Source organism: Taeniopygia guttata, chromosome 1A (genome assembly GCF_048771995.1).
Source record: "Taeniopygia guttata chromosome 1A, bTaeGut7.mat, whole genome shotgun sequence".
In the NCBI taxonomy this organism is placed as follows: Eukaryota; Metazoa; Chordata; class Aves; order Passeriformes; family Estrildidae; genus Taeniopygia; species Taeniopygia guttata.
Window position 1 is genome coordinate 9,662,996 of NC_133025.1, and position 26,576 is coordinate 9,689,571.

Genomic DNA, 26,576 nt, shown 5'->3' on the forward strand with positions numbered 1-26,576 from the left:
CCCAGATCTCCTCACAATATGTCTCATGTGAAGCAGAACTTTTGTGCCACAGGGCCATGACTGGTACCCTTGACATCCCCGTGGGGAAGCAGAGGTACTCAGCTCAGCAGTTACAGGTACGTACCCAAAGAGGTGCCACTTCATGTGGCAAAACTGTCAGGCCTAGGGAGAGCAACAAAAGCTGAGCTATAGATACTCTTCAGACTGTTTGAGTCTAAAGGCTGCAGAATCGTTTTAGAAAATGCTATTTCAAACTTGCATCCAAACCCTGATGAATCCTACGTACCTATAGGTAGGTGGATAGGTGAAGACAACTGGGAGTTCTTCCCACCAGCTCCCAAGTGCCAGCTCCAATCCAGAAACAATGTAGATGAGTGACTGCATGCTTTACAGATTGCAACTGAAATATTGTGCTGGCTTTGAGCCCGGGCAATGTGAGCACTCAGTTCTTCATTTGTGCATCTCAGTTTTGATCCTTTTGCCACCTTTAAAATAGAGATGAGCACTTTCCTGTTTTATAGAAATTGTTGTGAGTTAATACATTCAAGATGCGACCCTTAAATACAAAGGATGTGAAAACAAAATGAATACTGGGTGTGCTCCTTTATTTTCACCTGTTGAACTAAGTGAATATATTAAAGTATAAATATGTGAGCACATACAAAGAATAAAAAAAAAAAACAAAGAAAAACAACCCTCAGATCAAAAAGAAAACCAAAATTTCCACTGAACTTTTAACTGCTTTAACAAATAAGCTAAGAAATATTTCCCTGGATTACTTTCTACATTTATACCGAGAGTGTATAGTTGCCACAGAGACTGGCGTGCGTGAACACGGGCAAAGGAAAGGAGGCGGGAGGGAGTTCGCCCCCTGAATTTCCAGAGGGATCTGAAATGAATAAGTGGGTTAGCGATGCGGCGGGGCGGGGGTGAAGCCCGAGGACCCCCGGCCGTGCCCGGGGGCGGCGCTCCGGGACGCTGCGGGCCCGGGACGCTGCGAGGGGCGGGGGCCGGGCGGGCTCGGCGGGGAGAGCGGCGTGTATAGCTACATCCATGAAATACCTATTTAAATCGCAGCCCCGACCGCTGGCACACGGGCCGCCTGCGGCTGCTGCTGCCGCCGAGAAGGGAGGAGGGGGCTGGAATTAGAATAAGGCACGAAGCGGTTTTAAAAATAGCGTGCGGGCTGCGCGGGGCGGGGCGGGGCGGCGGCAGCGCGGCCCGGGGCGGCCCGGCCGGGAGTTCCTTGTATGGAGCGCGGCCGCCGCAGGGCCCGGCGCCACCCCCGCCGCTCGCCGCGACTTTCCCCGCTGCCGGCAGGGAAGGCAGGAGCCGGCAGCGATCCGCCCGTCTCCAACTCTACCGCCTGCTTCCCTCCTCTTCTTCCAGGAGCCGCCACCCCGCCTGCCTCTCTCCTCCTCTTTCTGCTCTGCAATCAGTGGAATAAATCAGGGAAGGACGCGCGCACACACACGCAGAGTAGGATCTGTTACAAAAGTAGCGCTGATGGCGGCGGATCAGATGGAGCTGGAGCTGCTGCTGGAGTAGCAGAGAGTGGAGTATCTCTCGCTCGCTCTCTTTTCTGTGTTTCGCCTCTTCCCCCACTCCACCCACAGATCTCCATCGTTTCTCCTCCTCCCCACCCTCGGCCGCGCTCCCGCTTTTCCGCGCATCTCTGGGCTGCGCCTCCTGCGAGGGGGCGGGTGGGGGGAGCGGAGGAGGCTTTAAAGGACCACGGCCCCCCCCGCACCGCCACACACGATAATTGAATTTATTATTATTGCCGTCTCGCCGACTTGGGGAAGGGGGATCGATCTTCGATCAGGAAGATGGCTGCTGGCTGGCTTCTGGTCTTTAGCCTGACACTTTTCCAGTCCGTGGTGATGAACCACTCCTCGGAGGGACCCTTCCCCTCGGCCACCACGTAAGTCCCAGCGGGGTCCGGGGGTCCGGGGCGGGGGCACGGCCGGGGCGGGGGCGCTCCTCGGCGCCGGGGACAGCGACAATACAAAGGGAAATCGAGTTAGACCGGGCGGAAAGTGCAGATCGGGGAAAATTGTAGGATTTCGGCAGCTTTTGCTTAGAAGAGTCAGGGTAGGTGAAGGTCCCGCCGGGGCGGTCGCCGGGAGGGGGAAGCTCCGGTGACGGCCGGCGGCGGGACTTTTGAGGTAAAGGCTTCGCCTTGGAATCCCGCTCCGGAGCGGCTCCCAAATATACCCCGTCAGGTCATCCTTGTGGAGAAGAAAGTTTCGAGTTACACAGAGTCCGCCCCTTCCTCCCACAGAGGTTATTCCAGCCTGGATGGAGTTTCAACATTGTTTATAAAAAAAACCCAAAAAACAAAAAAAACTGAAAACTTCGGCAATTTATCGAAATCCGCACGGAAGGCGAATTTCGTTGCCTTTCCGCGGCCGGCATGGGAAGCGGGGCAGGCGGGCACGGCTGGGAGTTCCGAGCTCCGGCTCCCTCCTGCCTGGCCGGGCTCCAGCGCACCCGCGGGGCTCGGGGCTGCGCTGGGTCCCGCCGGAGGGGCTTTGGCACGCTTAAAGCCACCCAGCCGAACGAGTGTTTTCTTCAGCCTTGGCCTTGCAGATCGCTGCTTCTCCGAAATACCTTCGCGAGAGCTGAAGGATGCTCGCGGTGCACGCAGCTCGGTGCCTTGCCTGGCCCTGAGATAGAAATCTTTAAAGCGCTGCAGAATTATTAGCATGAAAGTGTTGCCCAGAGCAATGCAAAGATCAAATAATAATGATGCAATAAAGGAAAGGCAAAAGGAAAGGCAATACATATTGAAGATTCGCCTACAGATAGGAAAAAATATCCACGACAAAGCACGATGTGATCGTGTTTTCTTCCTTTCTCTTCTCTCTCACCTCATTATATTTATAGTCTTTTTGTTCGGTTGGTTTTTTTTTTGAAGCACTTACCTTAGTTCTCGAATCTGGGTTACAGCTACCAGTAGGTAACTTTTAAGTGGATGACTCACTTTAATGCATTTTACATAAGAAAAAGAGTGCTAATGGTAGTCTTTCCTTACTGTTTAACATTGGGTAGAATTTATTGGTGTCGTTCATCCTGGGTAGAAGGATGCCTTGCAGTAATTACCGACAATGCATTTTCACCAATTAGTACTGCTGGTAGGTTGTTATAATTGGATTCAGTTCTGTGTATCGGTTCTGTTATGAAAGACTCAAAGGGATGCTCACACTGTTAAATGAAAGGAACACAAAGATAAGTGTGGAATAAACACTTAGTATTTTCTAAGTTGAATAAATACAGTTTTCCATTTTAGGGAAAATTACCTTTTAAAACATTCTCGTGTTGCAGTTTATAAAGATGTGCCATGTAGAAGCGAGTGTAGCAAAATACAAGCCCAGGGTTTTTTAATTCATTGTTTTCTTGTGTTTCTCCCATATTTACGGTTTTTTGAGCTCTGATATTTGCAGTTTCTCACTGAGCTGCTAAGGCTATCATACACAGCTAATTACAATTTACATTCTGTGTGGATGTTTGTGGGTTTAAAAGAGAAAGAAAAATGGAACCCAATGAAATTAAAATAATATAATATAAAAAGAATATATATATTTTCAAATAGAAGTCCAGGTTGCTTTTTAACCTAAGAATATGTGATATTCTTTTAAAATTGGTTTTAGCTCCCCATCTATTTTTGCTAATTTCCTTCCGAATTTACCTTTATTGACAATCATTATACTAGAACTTGACAACAGTGAAACATATAACTTTAATTATAAATATATCTATGATAAAGTAATTCAGAATATTATGTTAGTCATCAACATTTCCATGTTCTGCACAATCTACTTGCTGTTTACTCCCTTTTTTTTTCTCATTGTTATTCCATTGAAATATTGCAGAAACAATCTATAGTGACTGTGCATCTCTCACAGTACTGTTTCCCCTTTGAAATGGCATCAAAGTACAAGCAAGGCTTAGTTTTTTTAGAAGGCAGCACACAACAGGTTGATGCAGGGAGAGCTGTTTGGCAAAAAGTAATGATGTAACAGGTGAAGGAGAAAGCAAATTTTCTAATCTTCTTTAAGACTTGACAGCAGTGTTTCATTTCTTGCTAAAAATTACAAATGGGGAAGAACAAAGAGAAGTGACGCAAATGCTCTTAATGTAAAAGATATTATATATTAAGAATATTAAAAATAGGAATAAAAAAACAGAGGAGAGGAGAATAAAGGAAAGAAAGGATATGAATAATTGAAAAACTGGAGTTTTGCTGATATTATGTGCATAGTACCTTCTTTCTCCCCATTATTTTCAGTCTCTTTTTTCTCTTAGTGAAAAAGTTGGTCTGAGGAAGTAAGATATCTTAGCTGTGTTGTGTGAAAAATGTGCATATTCAGGGATATAGAGTATGTGGTTTCTTCAACAACTCATTAGTGCACAATCACTTTTCCTTCAGTCATCTGTTTCTTCTGCATTAATAAATATTTTAACATGAGTTTTTACTAAAACATTCAGGAGTCCCTATCACAAATATAACAATATAGAAGCATGTAGTATTCTTAGCAAGAAATCCTGAAGGTTTATGCAATGCTTTTGTGATAGAATTTTAGTAATTTGATTAATTTTAATTCTCTGATAAGGTAAAAAGGCCCTGATATGTTTACAAAGCAAAATAGAGATTTTCAGGTGCAGGTTTGTGTTGTATGAAATGCTAGCATTAATTTTTCATTGAAAATCTGAGCAGGTGTTATTACATTCCTTGCTTCCAGTGTTGAAATATTTCACTGCAAATATTGAAGATTGTCCTTTAATAAACTATTGAAGTATAGTAGTAATTGTGTCTTGGACTGAGCCATAAGGCTTAGCTGCTGATTGATGCATATTGCATTCCATTTAATGTATCATATTAATTGTGTCATGTGTTAGGGATCTGTTTGTTGGTACAAGATACCATGTTCTTACTTTTAACACAGCAACTCCAAGTCCTTTAATTACACCTGCAACACAGCAGATATTTTGCACTTAGATGAGAATATTGTATGTAGTACTCCTGGCACTATAACCACTACTGCTATAACAGTATGCAAAGCACTTATTTTTTGTAGCCATATATATTTATATATTTATTATGTTTACAGACTTCAGAAAAACCATATAGTTAAATACACAAGGTTTGTATGTTGCCTGATAAGGATAGCAGAGGACTCAGTTTATTTCTGTTCTTTTCTCTACACTGCATCAAGACAAATAGTCTTAAGTATATCTTGTAATTCCTAAGTATCCTTTTGGCACAGCATGTGTTGATATTGTTACTGATAGTGAGTAATGTACTACATGAAGACACACATTCTCCTTTCTGATAATAAACCTGCTTGTACTGATTAAAAAAGGAAAAAAAAAACCAAATTAAGCATATTTTAATTTTTATAAAGCTATGGATAAAATGTTTCAAAATCATTGGGACTATTTCTGTAATTACTGCATCACTGTGGATATATCTTAATGTCTTTTCTTTTTATCCCCCCTCTAATTTTCCTCTTCTACTCCTTTTCTCTCTTTCCTTTAGCTTTTAACATTTTTTCCTCCTCAGTCACTTGTTCTGTATGTATGTATCACATTAAATATTAAATTCAAGACAATCTACATACATTGGTGGATAAAGATAATATAAAGATAAAAATAGTATACGTATGAACATATATCTATATGTATGCAGACAGGACGTTTTTAGAAAAGAAGTTGTGTATTCACATTTTTGACTTGCATGAATCATCTTCACTGTTTTGGTGTCATTAGGACGACTCAGGGAAGTCTGTATGACTCATATGAATTAGGGCTTGCACAGCTGGGACATTCATATTTTTGGCTTCCTCACATGGACCTAACAAGTGTAGGTCCTGCTGAGAGTGTGGCTAGACTTGGTCTCAGCATCATTTTCTGTATGTCACCAGTGACCAGAGGTGGATAGATGACATTTATGATGTTTTCTTTTCATCTGTTTCTGCTGTCAGACTTAGGGATTTTGAGACCTCTCATATGCATAAAATCCCATTTATAGCTTACAGTCTGTGATAGAAGAATGCCAGTTTAGCTGCTGATGTTAATTAGAAAAGACTGCTGTATTAATGGATTATAAAATATCTTTCTAATTCGAATTTTTTTTTTCTCAACCTACTTAAAAATATTCACTATTAGGAAAAAAATAAAGTACTGAAGTATACCTTCATATCAGTGAATTGGAAGGAGAGCCAAAAAATGTAATCTACTTAGAGGCAGGGAAGTGCAATATCACCTCTTAGTGTTTTCTCAGTACATATTTAAATGCTGAGCATTATGCAAGATGCTTAAACCCACTGATATTTTAGAGTGTTGTTCCAATCCATTCTTCTAGTGGAAACATACTTAGAATATGTGTGAAACAGCTTGTTGATTGGTGGTGTTTATTTTCATGTTTTGGTGGGATTTTTTTGATTGTGTGGTGTTTTTTGTTTTGTTTTGGGTTTTTTCATTTTCTTAATGTCCTTGTAAATATGGTGATGATAAAAGAAAAATATTTGGATCCACAAAACATTTTTCTGTTTTTTTATGATGTAAATTGGGAATGGGCAGTTTCTTTGTTTGTTTCCCTCCTAGGTATTTATGCTGAAGCCTCAGAATGAACAAATTCTATAGATTTACATTTTATTAAGCATGAAAATTCAGCTGAAAACATCAAAATAGATACTAATAATAAAAGATAAAATTTCATTGAAATAAATCAGCATTATAGAGGTTCTTGCCATCTTTCATTTTGCAGTGATGCTATTTTCAGAACTGCATTGCTCATACCCTGCAAAATTATTTTATCCAAGAATTCAGCTGCTAGAAAGAGAGCTGGAGCTTGGCAGCACATCAGCCTGAAATGTATTCATTGTTAAATAGAAGGCCTGTTGTACAGATCTTAAAAATATTTATCTAACAGAACACTTTAAATTGATGGAAGCATGGTCAGGTTCTTGCTGCTTTAATGTTTTGTAACAAAGAAATAACCCAGACTCTGGTTGCCCACTGGTAACTGACAGGGCTCTGCCTTGATCCTTTCTTGCCTTCTGTGAGAATCCTGTATCCAAGGCAGTGTTATCTTCTAGACCAATATTTGACTTAAACCTCTGTGAGATAGGGATTGTAGTTTAGAAGCATTTTTGTAGAGAAAAATGACTCATTCTCTGTGTTGCTGACCACATTAGAAGTAGAATTGAGCCCCAGACTGTTTTGTCCTCCTTTGAACCAGTACCTGGGCTTTGCTCCCCTATGCTCAAGCTGCATGTTCTGTTTAGAGTGCTCATGAAGACCTTGGTGACAAAAGGTGATATTTTGATGGCATAACATTTTGTTTTCTAGTGCCTTGTTAAAAAATTTCCTTTAATATAAGAAAAATTTTACCAGAAACCAACCCTGGAATAAAATTAGTGGACCATAGCTACAGTTTGGTAAAGCCAGACACCATAATTAATTTACATATTTTAAAGATGCCGTATCAGACTTTTTGATAGAAAGAATGACAGCTCAGTGTCCTTAGTGTTCTGGTAAAAAACAAAAGAAAACAAAACAGAGCTAGCACCTTGAAAATGCACAGAAAATAAGAAGTACAAACCAATAACTGCATTTGTGCCCCCAGCCCTGGTCAGCGCCTTTGTGTTCTGTCTTAGATCGCTCTTGGTCCATTCCTGCATCAGCTTTTTCATTCTCCCTACAGCTACTGCAAGACAGATATCAATGAATACTGAAATGATTTGCATTTGAGATTACAGCTCTGATTTATCTCTCTTGCAGAATCTATTAAAGAGCCTGATCCTACTCAACTTCCCTCAAAAATGCGTAGGGCAATTCTCTGTTCTGTAGGATCAGACCAAGTTTTGTATCAGTTGTGCCATTGCCTACTGTAGCAAATTGGGCATTGCTTTTAGGGGGAGTTATGATTCTTCTTTCCCTCCTGATTTCCAGTAGTAAGGTGAAGTGGATTGAATATAGTTTGCAGAATATGTTTTTTGTGTTACGCAGCACCTTGTAATGCTGTGAAAATACGAAACACTGATAGTGAAATTACTGTCAACTGCACTTCTACTTCAGTAATGTTCCTGGGTTGTATATTCTCAATTTAGGGACTGTGGTGCTTGTACCTGGAATGAAGCAGTCCCATAGACACTGTCAGAGAAATCTGTTCAAGAGTGAAGATTTTCAAAATATACTTCAGCACTTTTTAATAGCTAAAAGTAATGGCATGTGCCTACAGCTATTCAGCTCAAGAGGGATTTTTCCTTCTCAACTGCTTTCCAAACTGTTTTTTGACCTACTCGGCTTCTAAGCAAACTCAGTGTTTCACACCTTCCTTCCTTTCCTCCTTCCTTCCAGACTTAGTAAGTTTTCAGGGTGAAATGTAAAATAGACTCTCTTTCACAGCCACCCTGGGACAGGATATAGCTCACAGTTAAAAAATGTTACACTAATGATGGCAGGGACAGGGCCATGGTTTTTGCTTATGGCCATCCTAACAACACCTTTCTCTGCATGCCAACAGCAAACTGATGACAAAGAGTGAATTTCTGTTCCTTGTATATTTTTTTTCTATTTATTTACAAAGTTTCTAACAAGTTTATGAAAATGATTGACATTATTTTGCATCAACAAATCAGCAAGCTTTTGCAGTTAATTACAGTAATTCAAAATCAGACTTTTTTTTTTAATCTGAGGCAGGCCTGAAATAACCACAGAATGTGAATGTGAAGTTTTAGTATTGCTGACTATTATAAAAAGTGATTTATTGGATTTTCACCCTCTTTAAATTACATTCTCACTCCCTTCATTTGAGAGCTGGGTAGGGTAAGAACTATAGTCTGATTTTGTAACAGATATTTGACATACTTATTTAAGAATTTTCCTTTTTTAATATTTCATTTGTTTCTCCAGGACCATGAATATTCATCCAGAAATGCAGAAAGAAGATTAAAAAAAAAAAAAAAAGTGTCCTATTGATCATATGAACTGAGAATAATTTTGCACAGTCTTTACTAGATGTAACAAGGAGGTACATATTAGATTAGATTTTTCTCTGCATAAAATGCTTCAGTTGAAATTGTGAGCAAAGTCTCTCAAATGTGTTCATTATAATAAAATCTCATTCATTTTTGGCCTGATATGAGAAGTAAGAACACAAAGGAATTGCTGAGTCCACAGTCTAGGTTTTGTAGCAATCAGATGATAAATTATATGTGAATTATTTAAAAGAGAAAAGCTAGACTTGATTCATCCAAACAATATTTGAACTGAAATGTTCCTATTTTCCCTGTGCATGTCCCCACCTGACTGGTCTTGAAGGTCTTAAAGCTTAAAATGTTCCCCAGTGATACTTCTCCTTATTTTTACTCAGATATTTATTATATTTTGATAGCATGGACTAGATATTCTTCCAGGTAGGCATAAAAATAAGCTTACAAAAGATCTGTGGCTAAGGGTGGTGGCAATATTAAAACCTGAATCAAGTCATGCCACTGTTCCCAATTGTCACTATTAATACCGTGCTGCATTTTTCTTTATACACTAAGGTAGTCTTAAACAAACCAGTAAAAGGAAAGTTTTCTTCATTCTTGAAATGAGCAGAAATTTGCCACACAAGCTATGTGTTGACTCTTAATTAGAAATTCCAACCTTTTTCATAGGAGGGAACTGAGTCATGGGATCTGTTCTGTCAGGGATTATTGAAGTGAAACATTTTGCAGTCTGAAGTGGATGAATTGTGTAATCAACACTGCAGAAAGGTAAAAAGTAATGAAAAATAGTTGACCGGAAGTATGAATTACAATATTAGGGTTCTTACTATTCCTTCCCTGAGCTTTACAGGTCACTCCTGCGCATGTAAATCCAGTGTCCCATGAGAGCAGTCAAAATGGTGAGGGATAAATACAGCAGTCCACTAAAAGGCAACTTTTAATTAATGATATTCTGATGTGGCCTAGTGTTGAGGAAAAATGTTTATTTTGTAAATGGCTAAAGCCTCACAGAAATATTTTTTCCCAGCATGTATTGGAGTAGTCTATTTGGTAGAAGTCTTGTGGATCCTAAATACAGCCCTATACTGGGAGGCAATGCTCTTTACTTGGGGAATGTTCTGCCCTTAAAAATATGTATTGTGAGTTTAATCCAGAAATGTAGAGGTTTCTCATGCAGATGTGAATGCAGAGGTTCCTTTTTTTTTTTTTTTTTTTCAGTATATGGCAGTTTTTCTTGCAGTTGATATAAGTAGAATAAAATATAATATTTAATATACTATTCATTTGGTAAGTATAGTAGTTTCTACAGAGCTTATGGAGCATCCATTTTTTCTGTTAGCCTCACTTGCAATTTTAATATTTTTATGCATGAGTGTAACAAGTTCTTTAGATTTCTTTTCAAAGACAGGTCAAAGTGAAGATTAATCCATGTAGGGATGGAAACTAAATGTGTTGAGCGATGAACTTTCTTGCATCCTCATCTTCTGTTGAAAGAATCCCGTGTTAAGTTGGTTAGCTGTGTGTGTGTAGGTTGGTTAGCTGTGTGTGTGTAGGTTGGTTAGCTCTGTGTGTGTAGGTTGGTTAGCTGTGTGTGTGTAGGTTGTGTGTGTAGGTTGGTTAGTTCTGTGTGTGTTTCTCCATACAGGAAATATTTCTTGATCTGAGACTTTTCTTAGAGATTAATTCATTGGCACAAATTTTGGAAAAATAAAAGAAAAAAAAGGAGGCAGGGTACGATAATTTATTTAATCACAAATATTCTTTTTTAAAATTTTTATTATGTACATCCTGAATTGTGTGTACCATGGCTGACGTTTTATCACTAAATGCCTCTCTTTAGTATTATCTGCCTCACTTTATCTGCCTTGCCTTATTTCTTAAATTTGGTATCTTAGATTTCAATATTAATTTCTCTCAGTAAAATAGGAAACCTCAGTATCCTACCATTTAGTCAGACAAGGGTTTATTGTCAAGATTAATTTGTTAGCTAATGCCTCTAAAACCTTCTGTAGTTGAAAAGTGTTGTTAAGCTGTTAAGCCTAATTTATTAAGATGTGTGTTTGCTATATTCCCACTTTACCTCAGAATCTTGCATGGCCGATCCTTTCCTGGATGGATGATACCTCTGGTTTACCTGGTTCTCAAAGTGTTTTTATAATTAAATCTTTGTAGAAAAGTTACCGTCATATCTGCTTCTTTTGGTAACTTGTGATCTGGAGATCTGGAAGAAGTTAATCCCCACGATTTGCGCTTCTTGGATGTACACAGATTGCAAAACATAAGCTTAACAGCATTTTTAGAAACTAACAGGAGTCAGCAAAAATCTGCAGACAGTGTCATGAAGAGAAGCCAGCATGTGACTCATGCCTGTACCTCACGCTCGTTGCGCTCCTTTGCCAGTCGTGCCAATTCCTTTCCACTGTGGATGTGACTGGGAGTGTTGGATCCTGGGATCTTCTGAAATTTATACTGTGAATATATTGTACAAGAGGTACAGTACAACAAAGGCTTGTGGCACGAGCTCGTTAAGGTGATGATCTGTTGCTTCTTTTGCAGCATAAGGCTGCTGTTGGTTTTATTCCATTTCTAAACTGGAAATGACACCCAAATTGTCATCCTGCTTGAATCAAAGTATTTAATAAAGCAGAATGTCCTGGTTCTATAAGAAAGATGGTAAGAAAAGTACACTTTTCTAGTTTACAGACTAGTAGCCATAAGATGATCATCAGAAATCACAAATTACCTGACAATCACCAAGACTCTTAAGATTTCAAGCAAGAACAACATAGTTTTCAATGCAATTACTTTTGTTTGCTATGGCCAGTAGCAATAGAAGTGCAGTTCTTACCATTTTTTTTTTTTTATTTGCTATTTACCAAGCCACTTTTTTTGCCTTAGCATCTTCTTGATTAGATTTTTTTATCTGTTGTCAACGTATTTTCGATTATGTGGTAGGCATATGAGCTGGAAGAGAATCACTAATATGTGCAGGAACATATCTTAAGGAGATTTCACTGTAATATACACACGGGGAACAGGTTTGTGATAATTGAAGGCAGAATCTGGTCTCTTTTGACTGATTAGAAATACATGAGGGATCTGTGCATGACTAAGAATATGTCTAGGATATACTCTAAATGCCTTCGGAAATGGTTGGGTACCCAATTTCATCCTTCTTTCCACCACTGTAATTTCAGTATAATGAGTATCAGTCCTGTATCATTTAAATCCTGAGTGCAAGGATGAATCCACATAAAATAATTTCTGATTAAACACATATAGGTTTCATTGCAACCGAATGAGTCATCACTGTCAAGACCTGATAGTGAAAATTACATAAAATAAAATGTAATACATGGTTTTATTAGGCTTTGCAGAGGGGAATAGTAAGATATCCCAGGGAAACCATGTGTGATATCAGATGTGGTCATTTCTCTTCCTTTGAATTTATAAGCTCTGACACCCCTTCATTGTCTGTGCCCCACTGTAGAACTGTCCATGTGAAAAAGAAGTTCTTAATGTGCAGGAAGGCACTGAAAAATGTTACCCCAGATTAGGAAGAAACATGATTTTATTAAATCAAAAAGTGGAATTGTAAAGAAGAAATACTTTCTTTTTCAAAGTACTGCAATGTCTAGTAATGTGCAGGTTTGCTTTAAGTGTCTTTCATGAATGTACTTTTTTGTGGTTTTGTTTTTATTTTTTTTTAAGTAATTAGCTCTAGAGCTTAATTTTTAATGGTAGAAATGATAGAAGTAATTTAGTTTAACCCCTCATTATACACAACCAAGTAATTAATTCATCTTTGGGTGTGATATCTTGAGTTTTTGGGTAATTAGAATTAAAATCAGCAAGACATGTACAGACACACTTTGTATTGGTTTCCATTGAAGCTGGATTTACTCTGAGAGATGATATTGATGCTTTATGCATACACGAGGTGAAATTCTTATATGATAGCTGCTTTGCTATTAGGAGCACATGGCCAATGTCTTAACTTCTATATATGTTCCTTGTATAGATATACTCTCAAAATTAGGATTGAAAGCACCCATCACTTCCTTGCATGGATGATAAGAGTTTTGGTTAACAAATGACTATAAAGAATATTGTAGTGGATGGAACAAAAATTTGCTTGCAGGTATTTTGCTGATATCCTTTTTGTCCTTTCATAAGTCCATTTATTGATAGAATAAAGTACTTTAATGGCCTGCAAGGTAGTCTTGGATAAATATGCTCAGTTATTCTTGTAGGTATCCATGCTTCTACAAACACTTTATGTATTCATTAATGATGCTTTCAACATTGCAAATATGGGTTAAACATTGATGATTGAATATTTTGTTCCACACATCTCATTAACTGGGGCTCTATTTCTTTCTAGTGAATAGTGTTTTACTCAACAATTGTCCCATTACTCTCTGTGGGAATAATGTGCTTATAGAATAAAATGATGATTAATATTTTAAAAAATCCTTTAGTAAAACTTTTAAAAAAAGATAAAAGTAAGTTATCCCGTTATAAAGCTTAAACACGTGAAAACTAGGAATAGCAAGATAAGAAACTGCCTTAAGCCTTAAATTGTTTTTCTTATAATATCTTCATTGTGATCCTGTCTTCAGTTACAAAGCCAACTGTATTTTTTTTCTTCTGGACGCATTTTTCATTGAGAATATTACTCAAAATACAAGCCCACTGTAAGACTGGTGGATTTTGTAGATAACTTTGGTAAAGCTGCAAAGGACATACCTTGTAATGTACTAGTTTTGTAATGTAAAACTAGTAATAGTTGCCACTACATGGAGAGAGTGTAGGAGCATCTGCCTTTGGGAACTGAAAGCAAACTATTAGCCAAAGATATTCTCTGAACCCAAAAGCTATGATGGAAATATCCTATTCAAAGAGATATTTTGAGATGTTTGGATTTTTTTGTATCGCTAGGACCTTGTTTCACTGCTAAAAGTGAGAGTCCTGGTTGCTGCCATGTTTTTTATGATGTGTGACTTCACTAATTGCTACAGACTCTCACTGGGCAGGAATTATTTTCTAGCTGGATTTTTCCCTGAAAATTAGCAAACAGGAAGTATCAGCAAGATACTAGAGAAATATTCGCTATTCTAGTTACCTACATTGTTGAAAAAAAAATCAAACTTCTTCTGTGTCTGGCTCTGTATTTTAATTGTGTAGTGATTTCTTGAGCAACCATATCCAAATTTAACCAATTTCAGTATTTCACATGTTAGATTTCTTGTGTACCACATCCAGATTTCCTACACTGATACTAAGGGATGTATATTTGGATGGAACTTACTCAAGGCTTTCTTAATGGCCAAAAGTTCACCTTCAAACCAGAATCATCTGCAATATCACTCAAAGACTGCTTAAAATAAAGCAGTTCTTCATTACTTATAATGAAACCTTCCTACAGTGTCCTCAAAGTAATAAATTAAACCATTTTTTTTCTTAATAAATACCCCCCCCAAAATACAACATAAAAACCCAGAAAAAAAACCCCACTAAACTTGAAGTATTTTAAATGTGTTTTACTCCAAAGTTCTTAAACAAATCTTTAGTAGGCAAATCTAGGCTGCATGAGGTACACAGTTTTGTTGGCTGCTGTGAAATAGAGTTTCTATTTCAACAGTAATTTAGATAGATTTTGTGGTTTGTTACTATGTGATTTGACACAGACAAACACTCTCCATGCAACATTTCTTTCACCTGGGAAAATTGGATAATGAACTAATGAAGGTTTTCTTGGCTGATAATGCTGTCTGTTTTCAGAGCATAGCAATTACACAATCTTTTGAGCACTCAATGTCTATCTAAACAAAATCAATATAAAAATAAGGGCTATTTACAGTGAAGTGTCATTATTTTACGTTGTTTGGGTAATTCTCTGGGAGTCTGAAATGATATTGAAATGATACAGTAAAAAAAAAAAAAAAAACTCAGAAGTTTTAAAGCCAGCAATCTAAAGACCACCTGATTTTTCTCTCAGCTCAAGTAATTCACCACTAATTGTCTGCCTCTGTACAAATGTAATACTTATGATTGCTGCTTACCTTTTCTTTTTAGAATAAAAGCTCAATTCTATACATCTCAAATCTAGACTTGTTTTGAATTTACACAAAGTTGTAAATTGGACTGGATTAAAGCTTCCAAACCATTTATTTACAATAATACAACAGTTTTGAGGTCTGTTTCTTTTTAATTCTTACCCATTTTTTTTTCATCAGTGAATTCTTCAAAGGGGCATAGAGAATTGCTTGTACAAGGTTTGTAATATACTGTGTAAGTGCTGTTACATTTTTTGCTATTACATATCAAAGCAGAATATAGGGCTGAATTCTTATTGCTATTAAAATTATGAAGGTATATTCAGGCTATCAGCTACTTCACAGACTTTAGCCTCCAAGTTAATGGAAGGAAAATTCACATTAAATATACAAAATGCCTTGACATTACAACTAAGTATCTTGTGGATCCATTCTCTAAAAGCTGTCGTGGTGCTTCTGAAATGTTAAGCTTCTAAATTTGTACTGAAGAGAAATATGAAAGAGCAAAAGCTCTCTTCTGTATTACTTAGGGGCTGGACAGTACTTTTTCCATTTCCCAACTTTTTTATTTTCAGTGTGTTTTTAAAAAGGAAGAAACTAAAAACCTTTTCATTTTAAAGTTCACTTAAAAGGTGTAAGTATGGAATGGTGTCCTAATATGAAATAAAATACTTGTACTGTACTTTTTCAGATTTTTTTATCAAGTACTGAATTAGCTACTTGATCTGAAGAACTGATCTGATTACTAAATGATGCTGATAAAATATATTCCCTGGAAACATTTCAGGTCAGTTGAGACAGGACTCTGTGCAACCTGATGTACTTAAAGATGTCCCTGCTCATTCTAGGGAGTTGGATTAGATGACCTTAAAAATTCCTTCTGACACAGATTCTTTTTTTTTTTTTTTTACATTATTTCTGAATTCTTCTTTTAGTAGAAGATTTGTGGATTATTTAAAAGGCTTCTATAGATGTTATTTTTGTTGCCAATCTACTCCAGAGAAGCACAGTGATGTTGACTAACTTTCACTTTTTTCTTAGGTAATACCTTTTAATGATATTAAACTTGACTTTTTCCATTCTCATGCCATGGAACAAAATGATGCTAAAGCTCCATGGAAATGGTCTGGACCCCCTGTTTTCAGATTGGTGGTAAAAAATATCAAAAAATATTAGAAATTATGTACAGAATAGAATCTGTTGCATCATTTTTTATATCTCTGGTGCATTTCTGGATCTGTTCTCTAATATGACTGAATCTGTTGTGTACAATTCAGTTTGACAGGTGTGAATGAAGTGTGTCAGGCTAGGTGACTGAGTTTTCCAATGTACACATCTCAAACAGCAGCACTGCACACATCATGTACATGTGCCTCTGTTCTCATTGACACAATGCTTGAAAGCTCCAAACAAAACAAACAGTCCCTGTATCACTTCTTGATACAATGGATCAAGATTCTGTGTGAGAGGAACTTATGTGAATGAGGCAGAGATCCTTATACAGAAGGTTTTTCAGGGAAACAGCATCCCTAGTAATGATAAAGCAATATATTTTATGTCTCCTGAGAATTTTCCCTAATAATACCTGTAGAGGAATAAGTAATGGCAGGGGTAATGTTATATGTGCTAATGTGTGTGCACCTCTAACATTATGCCAGACAGCCAAGTCCTTCTATAATTTTTTTTCTCCTCTGTGTTCATTGCAGTTATCAATATAGGAGAGAGATGGCTTAGTACCCAGGAGAATGGTATAATGTCTGTCGTAGATGGCTCCATTAGTGACAGGTAGGACAGAGCAGTAGTTTGCCCAGTATTTACTACAATGCTCTTAGTGCTTTGTGAATGTGCATTGTCACCCTTTAGGACTTCATAAAACTTCATAGGTCTCTCGTAGCGTTGTTATGCTGCAGTTGTTTTTGCATGTGAGTATTTCTGAACGGTCAGGCCATGCAACAGATAGGAAGAAAATACTTGTAGGACTGGGCACAGCTAATTTCTTAAAGGAGCTAATTATTTTTTACAGTACGTCTAGTATGGACCCATTTTGTCTTCAGACTGTTATCAGTGGAAGAGGCTTAAATTTCTGTATCTCAGTTTCACCTAAAAGTGGATAACTGTTCAGGCTCACATCCTGTGTATGAGTACACTGAGATCCATTGCTTTGGGTGGGAGTAGCATGTGATGTGTTGTAATTGTTGATACATATTTTGCTGTATTTCTCTGTGCTGGCAGTATTATTGAGATTATACAGCAGTATCAAGCTTCCCCATTATGAAGTACTGGATAACTAGCAGAATATTCTTAACTACAGAATTACAAAAGATTAAATATTAATCTGCATGACCTCCAAGGAAAAAAGCAAAAAACACAAAGAAAAGTTTTTAAAAAATATAAAATATACTTCAAACCTTAATTTATAAAGTCCTTTTATAAGCAGCTAGTGACTGTGTGACCTTAGATGTATGGCATGGTTTTCTCTGCCTCTGCTAATTGGATGCCCCACATGTCATTGCTACTCTGCACCATGCCAGGCACCATGACGTGCCCTTGCTCTGAATTCAGTTTCCCCCAAATATTGAATCATTTTATCCTCTATCTTTTAAACTTTGGGGAAAAGGCATGTTGATACCAACAAAACCATAATTTTTACCCTCTACAGTTTGAAATTAATCATGTGATGTGACATTAAGGTACAAAGAACAACATATGTGTGTCTGGATCATACACAGATTTCCTCTGCTAGCCTTTAGCTCTTCATGGAGCTGAATGCAAGTTCATTATCTTCCATGTGTTTTTATAGTCATTTGCTTCTTGACTCTGTGTAATTGAAGTTATTACCACATAAAAATTAGTTAAGTACACTTAGCAGATAAGTGTAACTACTGAATAGTAGTTAACACTACTACTAGTGGTAGACAAATAATTAGGGTTACTTATGAGAAGATTCAGAGGTATTTCTGCAGTTGCTTCCTATGCTGTGTGTCAAAACTGAAACAACCACATTTAGAAGTATTTAACATTTCTCATGAGGACTGAGCATTTTCTCACACTCATACACCCACATCATTAATTTTTAACAAATACATTTGGATTTAATCTGCTATTGATGGGAAAAAAATGATTTTCCATTTATTTTCCAAGAAAATAATAGTTACTGAAGCATAAATTAAGCTTGGCCAGCAATAGATATAGTTTGTTGAGCACTGGGGAACACTTAAAGCCATTTGGCTTCCTTTTTCTAAAGAAGAATGCAGGCTGAATCAGATTTTTTTAAAAGTTACCTGGATTGTTATGACTCAGGCAGGGTGGAGTGATGTTTGGTTTCTTTATTTAGCAATTGCCATGTAGCATTTAGAATGGGATATATGTGTAAAAATAGCATGATTTTTTCTACTTCCCAGCAATGCTATTTCATTATCCCTAATCTGTATAAACCCAAATATTTCTGTTTACTGGAAGACCAAAAATTTGAAAGGAGTGGTGCATCTCAGGTGGGAGGAAGAAAGCATCCATGTGTTGAAAGCAGGTTCCTGCTACAGCTGGAAGGATGCTTTTCCATTTGAAATGCAGTACTGTTGCTCTGTTAAAACAAAGAAAGGGATCTGAAGCCTTTGCAATAGAATTGTTTTATTAATTGGTTGCATAGTGTTATTTAAAGAAACCTACTTAATTTTTCTTCTATTGTGTTCACATATGTACCTATGATTCATCACTTTAGAAAGAAGTGCAGTCAGATTAGCTGAGGAAGAGCATCCTGGATTCAGGCAGATGTCAATCAACGCTGGAAAGCCCATTTCCAGTGACATTGCTGAGCACAGGGATGGATGCTTGCTGGAGCTCACTTTGGAATGCAAGTGTTGCTGAAAAGGCTTCAGGCTTTTGGCTGAGGAGCAGCAGGGAAAGGGATCCACCTGAGGAGCCCAGGTTTGACACACTTGGATTGAATCCAGCGTGGAGTATCACTGCCTTCCTGCAGAAGCTGGAGTTGCTGATAGCTAATGAGGTCTGTCCCCTGTTCAGAGTGCTTGCTGACAGCATGTCACAGAGCAGCGCTGTAATATAAATAACAAGATTTTGCTCTTTTTTCTTCAATGCACTTTGTTTCTTATATTTTTAGCTGCTTGCTGCAAGAGATGGGTCTCTGGATTGCTTGCTCTGGTGCACACACTTTCTTTTTCGCTGGCTGTCTCTCTGTCTCTTGACAGGTGTAAGGAGGATCCTAAATATAGAAGCCACCCGTCAGTTGGCTTCAGCAATCAGCAAGCACTGATTCAGTATTTCTCTTAACCAGCTAAGCTCCAGAAAGGTGTTTCTTTTAAACATTTATCAGTTTATTGCACTGCAAGCGTTCGTTAAAATTATTAAAAAACCTGATTATCTTACAGCATGAAGAATACTATTAGCAGTCATATATCAGAAATGATGGTTGTCAAGAGAGGCTCTTGCAATGGAAAGGAGAAAAAAAAAAGCTTTTTGAAGAACTCCCTTGTTTTAGCACTTTAGTTAATGGTTCAATGCCTCACTGGGAAAAACAGTGAGACTAGGTGCAAATACAGTCCCCAGTTTTGAGATGAACACACTTTCAGACATAAGTAGCTGCATGCTTTCAAATGAATTTTTCCTTATGAGAAGAAACTTGAATGCAAATATACTGATTAGCTGGGATTTACTTTGCTATACACAGAAATTAGGCATGTGGTGAGAAATTGAGGTGTTCTAGTACTGAATATTTATAGTGCTTACTGAAGGTATTTTTAACACAGAGTTAAAATGTATGTTAAACTCAAAGAAATATTTTTCTTTATGTTAATTTCTTTATCCTGCAGTTGAGATCAGCACAAAGATGCTGATTCTCAAAAATTAACTGGCTAAGTTTAATATATTACTACTGTGAAAAGTTCTAAGTAGAATATTTGGGGGAAAAAACCAGTTGCAACTCTGCATTAAATACAACTTAAACATTTTCTGTTAGTTTGTGGGCAGGCATCTCAAATTCTTTCTCTTCCTTGTGACCAGTTGCTATTAATATTCATAGAAATTGTTCCCAGCCTACAGAGGAGATACTAATTCAGTATCTAATTGTGACAAGTGAGTTGCATGTGATGAAGATCCTTTTTGATACTGATGTGCTTTGATTTTGTATGTTTTATGATTTTTATACACTTCTATTATTTAATACAGTTCTAATATTCTAGTATTTTAAACATTGTGTTAAACAGACACAAGAGAAGTCAGTGCCTTTATGTAGCTCAGAAAGGCAGTAGTACTTTTTTGTGATAGTTGTAGTGGTTACATGTGGTCTGTCTGGTTGTGAAAAATTCTGTAGCAAAATATAGCATGTGTTATGCTTATGTAAGGTTTTATTTTTGGCAACCAGTGCTCCCTATATCCATGAGAAACCACCTGTTTCTCTATTTCTTTTTTTACTGTTCTATAAATTGGCATGGTTTATGGGAAGTTTCTGCCATGTCTGGGACATCTGCTTCAGTGGTTGGTGGGACTGATTCAAACCCCAGAAAAAAGTAAGAGGGCTGCTAGGTGAAATAGCAGGACTGGCCCTGAGAAATGAAAAATGGTTTACAATAGAACATGTTTCCAATAAAAGGATGCTTTTTCAGATTTGGCACAAGGGATTCTGGGATAAGTCTAACTCTTTCAGTACAGACAGTCTCAAGCTTTATACCTGAAAATCCAAACTGCATCTAATGCACCTTCTGGTGGAGGCTCTTTTACATTTCATAGATCAGAATTTGAAGCCACTGAAGCCTAGTAGTTTTGCTTATGAACTTATGTTTTTGCATTTAAGAAAAACTATTCAGTGTGAATTTATGTAATCTGTGACTTCTCAAAGGAGCAAACCAGAGTTGCCATAAACTGATCCTGTAGCCACCAGAGCTCTTACAGTTCTAGCTGTAACCAGCAGCTACTTGTGTAGGCAAACATGTCTTTGCTGGTATGAGCCACAAGGTTGGAAGGCAGAACTGCTTCTTTAAAAATCCTTGTGTATCTAATAACCAGAAGTTTAATCTCTTTTCAGTCTTCCAAATTTATTTTTCACTGTAGCCCTATGGTTTTTTTTTTTAGCTAGCAGTTTATTCTCTCCTCAGTCCTCCAAATTTATTTCCACTGTAGGATGATGTTTTTTTTTAGCTTGCTAGAGACCTGGCTAGATTCTTTCTGCCTTTGGCACATCATTTAATGAATACAGTGAGAAGAACTTTTCTGCTAAATTTTATTTTACCAGCCTGGTGCTTACTAGACAGAAAAGGGGGTAGTCTCCTCTCATGAGCATTGTCGCAACTTACAGGAGTGTGTTGTGGCTGTATGTCCAAATGGTTCTTCTTTGCCCTTTATCCAGAGCAGAATCCACATACTCTACTTTCACCTTTGTGTTTTCATACTCTAGATACATTTTATAAATAGAGTGAAAAATTGAACTGAATTTTCCATTATCCCCCAAGAACATTAAATCAGGTCTGTATCAGAATTATGTGAAAATATTTCCATTTTGTACTGTATATCATAAAAAGCAAAAAAAAAAAAAAAAAAAAAATGCTTGTTCAGGAAAACTCATACTAAAACAACTCCTAGTGAAAGATATGAAAAAAAAGCCAAAACAAACAATTTCTTTTGTATGAGTTAGGAATTTGTCTTTCTAATTAAAAAAACCTGCTTTTTCTACCTCTGTCTGCCTACCTACTTACATACCTACCTACCTTTTGGTATTTGTACCCATATATATATTTAATGGGATGAAGCTGGGGATAAGAAACAGTGCCTATAACTGGATTAAGGTTCTAAGAGGGTTACAAAGAGGATGTAAGGGTACTTTGTGAGCAGAATGACTAAGATTGTTGATAAAAATAGACCAACTGGTCATGTTACATGCTTGGTAATATTGTGCTTGAAGTGCAAATCATGGAACAAAAAGAATCACAGGCATTCTGTAGCATTAGGTAGGGGTGGTTTGCAGTGCTGATAGGGACACAAATCTGTTTGTTGAAATGAAGAGAGGAGAAATTCTAGAAGCAGAGTGAATAATCTGTTATGCTGAGCTAGTTGCTGAAGTGACACTTACTTCTGTATATACATTTTGGGTACAAGGAAGGTTTTCCCTCCCCTTTCTCTGCTGGTCATTAGAACCTGGCCAGAGTTGTTGGGGGGATTATGCACAAGCCTCAGGCTTTTTCAGACAGCAGAGTTAAAAACTGGAAGTATAATTCTTGACAAAAGCACAGTCACTTATGTTTTTCCCACAGAGAGAAGGAGCCCTTCGCTATTTTCAAAACAAACCTGTGACTAACAGCTAGCTGTATCAATAATGGAGATCTTGTATCTTATGTGGTACATAAGAATTATCCTCCCAAGCAACATGGCAATTCCTTAGGCAAACAAAGTCTTTGTTCTTCAAAAGGCTGGATAGTTTTAAAAAGATTTTCTCTATTCTCATTTAATAGTACTCGTATTACTAGAATTTCACACCTTCAGACTGGGGGAATATCAAGTATTTTATTTGTTAGCATGCAAGTAATAGATGTCCTCATTACTGAATTCTAGTCACTGCTTTTAGAGGTAATGGTGAAAAAAATCATCCTCTTGTGAGGTGCTATTCCTATACTTTTAGTGCAGCAGTATTTTGGGTTTGTATCCCATGAAATAGAATTCTCCATGGCAAGAGCTCCATGGAAGAGACCAAATCCAGTGCTGCCAAAGTAAAAGGTTCAGAAAACAGATGGGCTTGATGGCAGTTTTAAGAAGCAAGGGAGAACTGTGATCTTCATGTCTGAGTGCAAACCTACGCTGTGGCAATTACATAGTATTTTTTCTGTAATTTCTAGTTTAGGATTTTAGGCTCTCAGAACCTGTAGGTCAGACATATGCCTCCAATCTTCCTTTCCTTCAGGAAAAATAGAATTTTTAAAAACTCATGTTTTTCTTTGTGTTGTAGATTGAGACTAGTTTAGCCATTAGGAACATTACTCTTTGGTGAAAAAAACCTCCCCTAGGTCTCTTCTGACACCTCCCTTTGTTCTTTTTTGTAAAGTATTATTCATACACGTGACTTTTTCCCTTCCAGGCTAAAACTCAGATACCTCTCCTAAGAAAATGAAAAAGTTGGTACTTTTCAGGTACCAACAGGTCTTTCAAATTGAAATTATAATCCCTATTATGAGAAAGCAGCAAACAACTGTGTGCATATAATGTAATTATGTGTGCTTTTCAAAAACAATTTATAGATCCAGAATATTGAGTATTTAACTGCAAATTTATTTAGAACATTTATTTCAATCCAAGGATGTGATGTACACGTGCACAGCATTTTTCACCAGATGATGGTCAGAGGGCAGGATCTACCCAAGTCTCCCTTGTGGCAAAGGGTGGCTGGCTGCAGCTGTGCCATCCTGCTGTCAGGTACTGGAGAGCCAGCACTGATCCAACAGCTGTACCAGTGTGTCAGTGCTGTGGAAGACATAGGTTGCAAAAGGCAGAGCAGGTCTGGTGTAGGTTCACAGCTTTCTCCTGTGAGTATACATTCATATAGGCCAGGGCATCTCAAATGCACTCTGCTCTCCCCAGCAGAACTTTATAGGAAGAACTACCCTGTCTGTTTTTCAAGGAAGACTTAATTAGAAATGCAGGCATCAGTTGTAATTGACACCTGTGTGCCTCTATCCTGGGGAAACTTCTCACTGCAGTGTATGATGCTCAGCTGAGGTGTCGACATCAGCACAGCTGTAAACCCATCAGCTACAGACACACTTGCAGAACAACTGAAATACACACATGTAAACCTTTTTGGCCCTGCTTCCATCAGGGAAGGGAAACTGAGAACCACACAGAACTGTACTCTTTGTCCTGAATAGCCACTCACCTTAAACCTTTCATACTTAATGCCTTGTTTGCAAACTTCTCTGACCACAACATCCCATTTCCAGTTCACGAATTAATCCCTTGATGGCTGAAGCACAGGAGTGGCAAATCCTCTAGTAGCATTATCTTCTTAATAATAGAGTGCATGTGCCAGAGTTTTGTCTCAGCAGAGTGCTTAGTGGGGCACTTACAGAGACTCTCACCTGTGGCTCATCTAAACAAATATGGTTTTATTACATGCCTTGAAACTCTAGGGATAGGAGGGGGAGGATTAAAGGGACACCTGGTAGGGGAATTACCACCTGGCAGTGCAACAGCTTGAGCATCCCAAGTTTGCAATTAGTCTTTCTAAGGACAAGTTTGTAAGATCTTAGGAATCAATTGTGCTCAAACTAATCTTGGGTTGTTTGATTTAGGAATTTAGTCTGGATTTCTGAAATTGATGAGAACCTAAAATATGAAAATATAAGTAACTTCTGTAATTCAACTTAAGAATTCACATTAAGAAGTCAGATTCTTAAAATTAATCACACAGCAGCACAAACACTTCTTATATATATCCTTTGTGGAAAATTTATTTGTCCGTATGTCATGATGTTACAGCAGGCAACAGACAGTAGATTTATTTCTCCCAGGCTTACAGGCCATGTGAGGACTGCCTGGGTGTGCAGGCCTGGCACTCCAGAACTGTGTAGCTCTCGGAGGACAGCTGAAAAAGGGTAGCAAGACAGCACAGCTTTGTGTTAACTGCACTTTATGTGTTAGCTTTCGGTATTGCACATTCAACTTTTTAAAGAGGTGTCAAAGATTTTTCTATTCCTAGTTCCAGCAAGAGCCCCAAAGAGGATCTCTTCTGGAGCTGTTGATACAGTGTACGGCTTAGGGCGACATGCCAAAACGTAGCACTTCATAAACAGTCACCAAGTTTTTAATGGTTTTCATCAGGAGACATTTGCTGCTTGTCAAAGTGTCAGTCTGACATCAAGAAGGACTGAAATGCACACTGAGAACAGCAGCACAGGCAGGGCTCCGTCAGCTGTTTCCATCCATGCTTTCTAGCATTGACAAAAGTATTAATTTTAGTAGCCCCGAGTTCTATTGTAATTCTTAAGTCTTTCAAGAGCAAAGTGTCAGTTCTGGATGCAGTGCAAGTGTTGTTGATGTTGCTGGAGAGCAATCCCAGAGCAGCTGTGAGAGTCAGCTGCAGTGTCTGACCTGCACGGGGCCACCTCTGAAGGATGGCTGGAGGCATTCCTAAATACTTGCTGGAGGTGTCACTGGCTGTCTCTCCGATCTTTTCTGTCCTTTTTAATGTGCTTTGTCACCTCTTGTAGATGTGAGCTGACTCCAGCCAGGCACACTGGGACTCTGTTTCTGCAGTGCTCTTGCTGCTCCTCTCAGTGCTGCTCCCTTCTCCTGCACAAGGAGCATGAACCAGTGCAGGGGTGAGGGGATGAACATGGGCTGCATTCTCAGTGCATTTGTTATGCAACTTAGCCAGTAAAGGGAGCTGGCAGATGAGATTCATTCCTGAACTAGCATGTGACATACAAAGTTGAATTTCACAGCAACTGCTCTTGCCCAGTTCTGACATCTAGCATTGTGACAAAAAAAAGTCATGCACTTCTTTTGTACTGTAAGGACATATTTGTTCTATCTCTGCAAGGAAGGAGTAATGACAACTGCCTGAATATTCAGAGATCTAAGGGCTTCCTCTGCAGCCTTAGACTGGAACTTGGTTTCCTTGAGTCCCTCTTCTGAACTGCACAAACTAAAAAATACAGGGATGCTAAATTAATTTCAGATTGTAAAGCACAAGGGTTTTCAAGTAGTGGGCACTATTTAAGTGCCTGCATATATATAAATACTTGTCTTCTTCAATTCCATTATAACCAACATTAAAAAACTCCAACAAAATATATTTATATGACACAAGCTTTCCTTAGCAGTGACGAAAATTAGCCACAGTGTGATTCAGGTGTTACTAAACATAGAGATTCCCCTACAAACTGCCACTTTTTTCTCTGAAATCTCTCCTTGTCTTTCAGCAGCTGGAAAGATTAAGCACCTTTTCTCCACAGATAAATAGAAGTGAGAAGAAGCACTCAGTTCCATTTACACTGGAAGGCAGTTGATCATAAAACTAGTGTTCTGGTACCTAGTTCTGGATTTATTCACTCTCAGCTTGTCATCTTCTCAGGCATGGAGTGGTCCTGGTAATTCTTCTTGTACTATGCTGTTGCTGCTAAATTCATGACAGTTCCTCATGGATCAAGACTGATAGGTGGCTGTGGAGTCCAGTCAAGAGAATGAGACCATGTTTTAGCAAAATACTGTAAATATAATGAAATAAGTGTCAAACTATTAAGGAAGCAACTCATCTGGTCTGCTTGCAATTTGAGCCTGGATCTAGTAATTAATTTACATATAAATAGATTTCCTTAGGAAATAAAATCCAATACAAAAAACTTGCCAGTAGCTTTGTCAAACTAAAATGCTAGCTCAGACTGAACAGATCAATAGACTCAATGAAGACTTTACCATTACACAGAAATATTCAGATTTTTTTGTAGTATAGAATTCAAAAAGGTTTTTATATGAATGTCCTGCTTTGGTAAAGGCTATAAAAATAATATTTCTTGAA

General features: G+C 38.0%; 1 protein-coding gene across 5 annotated transcripts in view; it reads left to right on the forward strand.

The window, feature by feature from the left end:
* Window positions 1–1,298: 1,298 nt before the first annotated feature.
* Window positions 1,299–26,576, forward strand: part of CACNA2D1 (calcium voltage-gated channel auxiliary subunit alpha2delta 1) — a 358,410-nt gene continuing 333,132 nt past the window's right edge. For 3 of the 5 annotated variants that reach the window (XM_012568886.5, XM_030291341.4, XM_041721401.2), the window contains exon 1: window positions 1,299–1,924. In XM_012568886.5, the coding sequence (XP_012424340.1) occupies window positions 1,830–1,924 (95 nt within the window). In that variant the 5' untranslated portion in view covers window positions 1,299–1,829. The remainder of the gene's footprint in view (window positions 1,925–26,576) is intronic. The other 2 variants (XM_030291327.4, XM_072919218.1) reach the window with 1 other exon arrangement.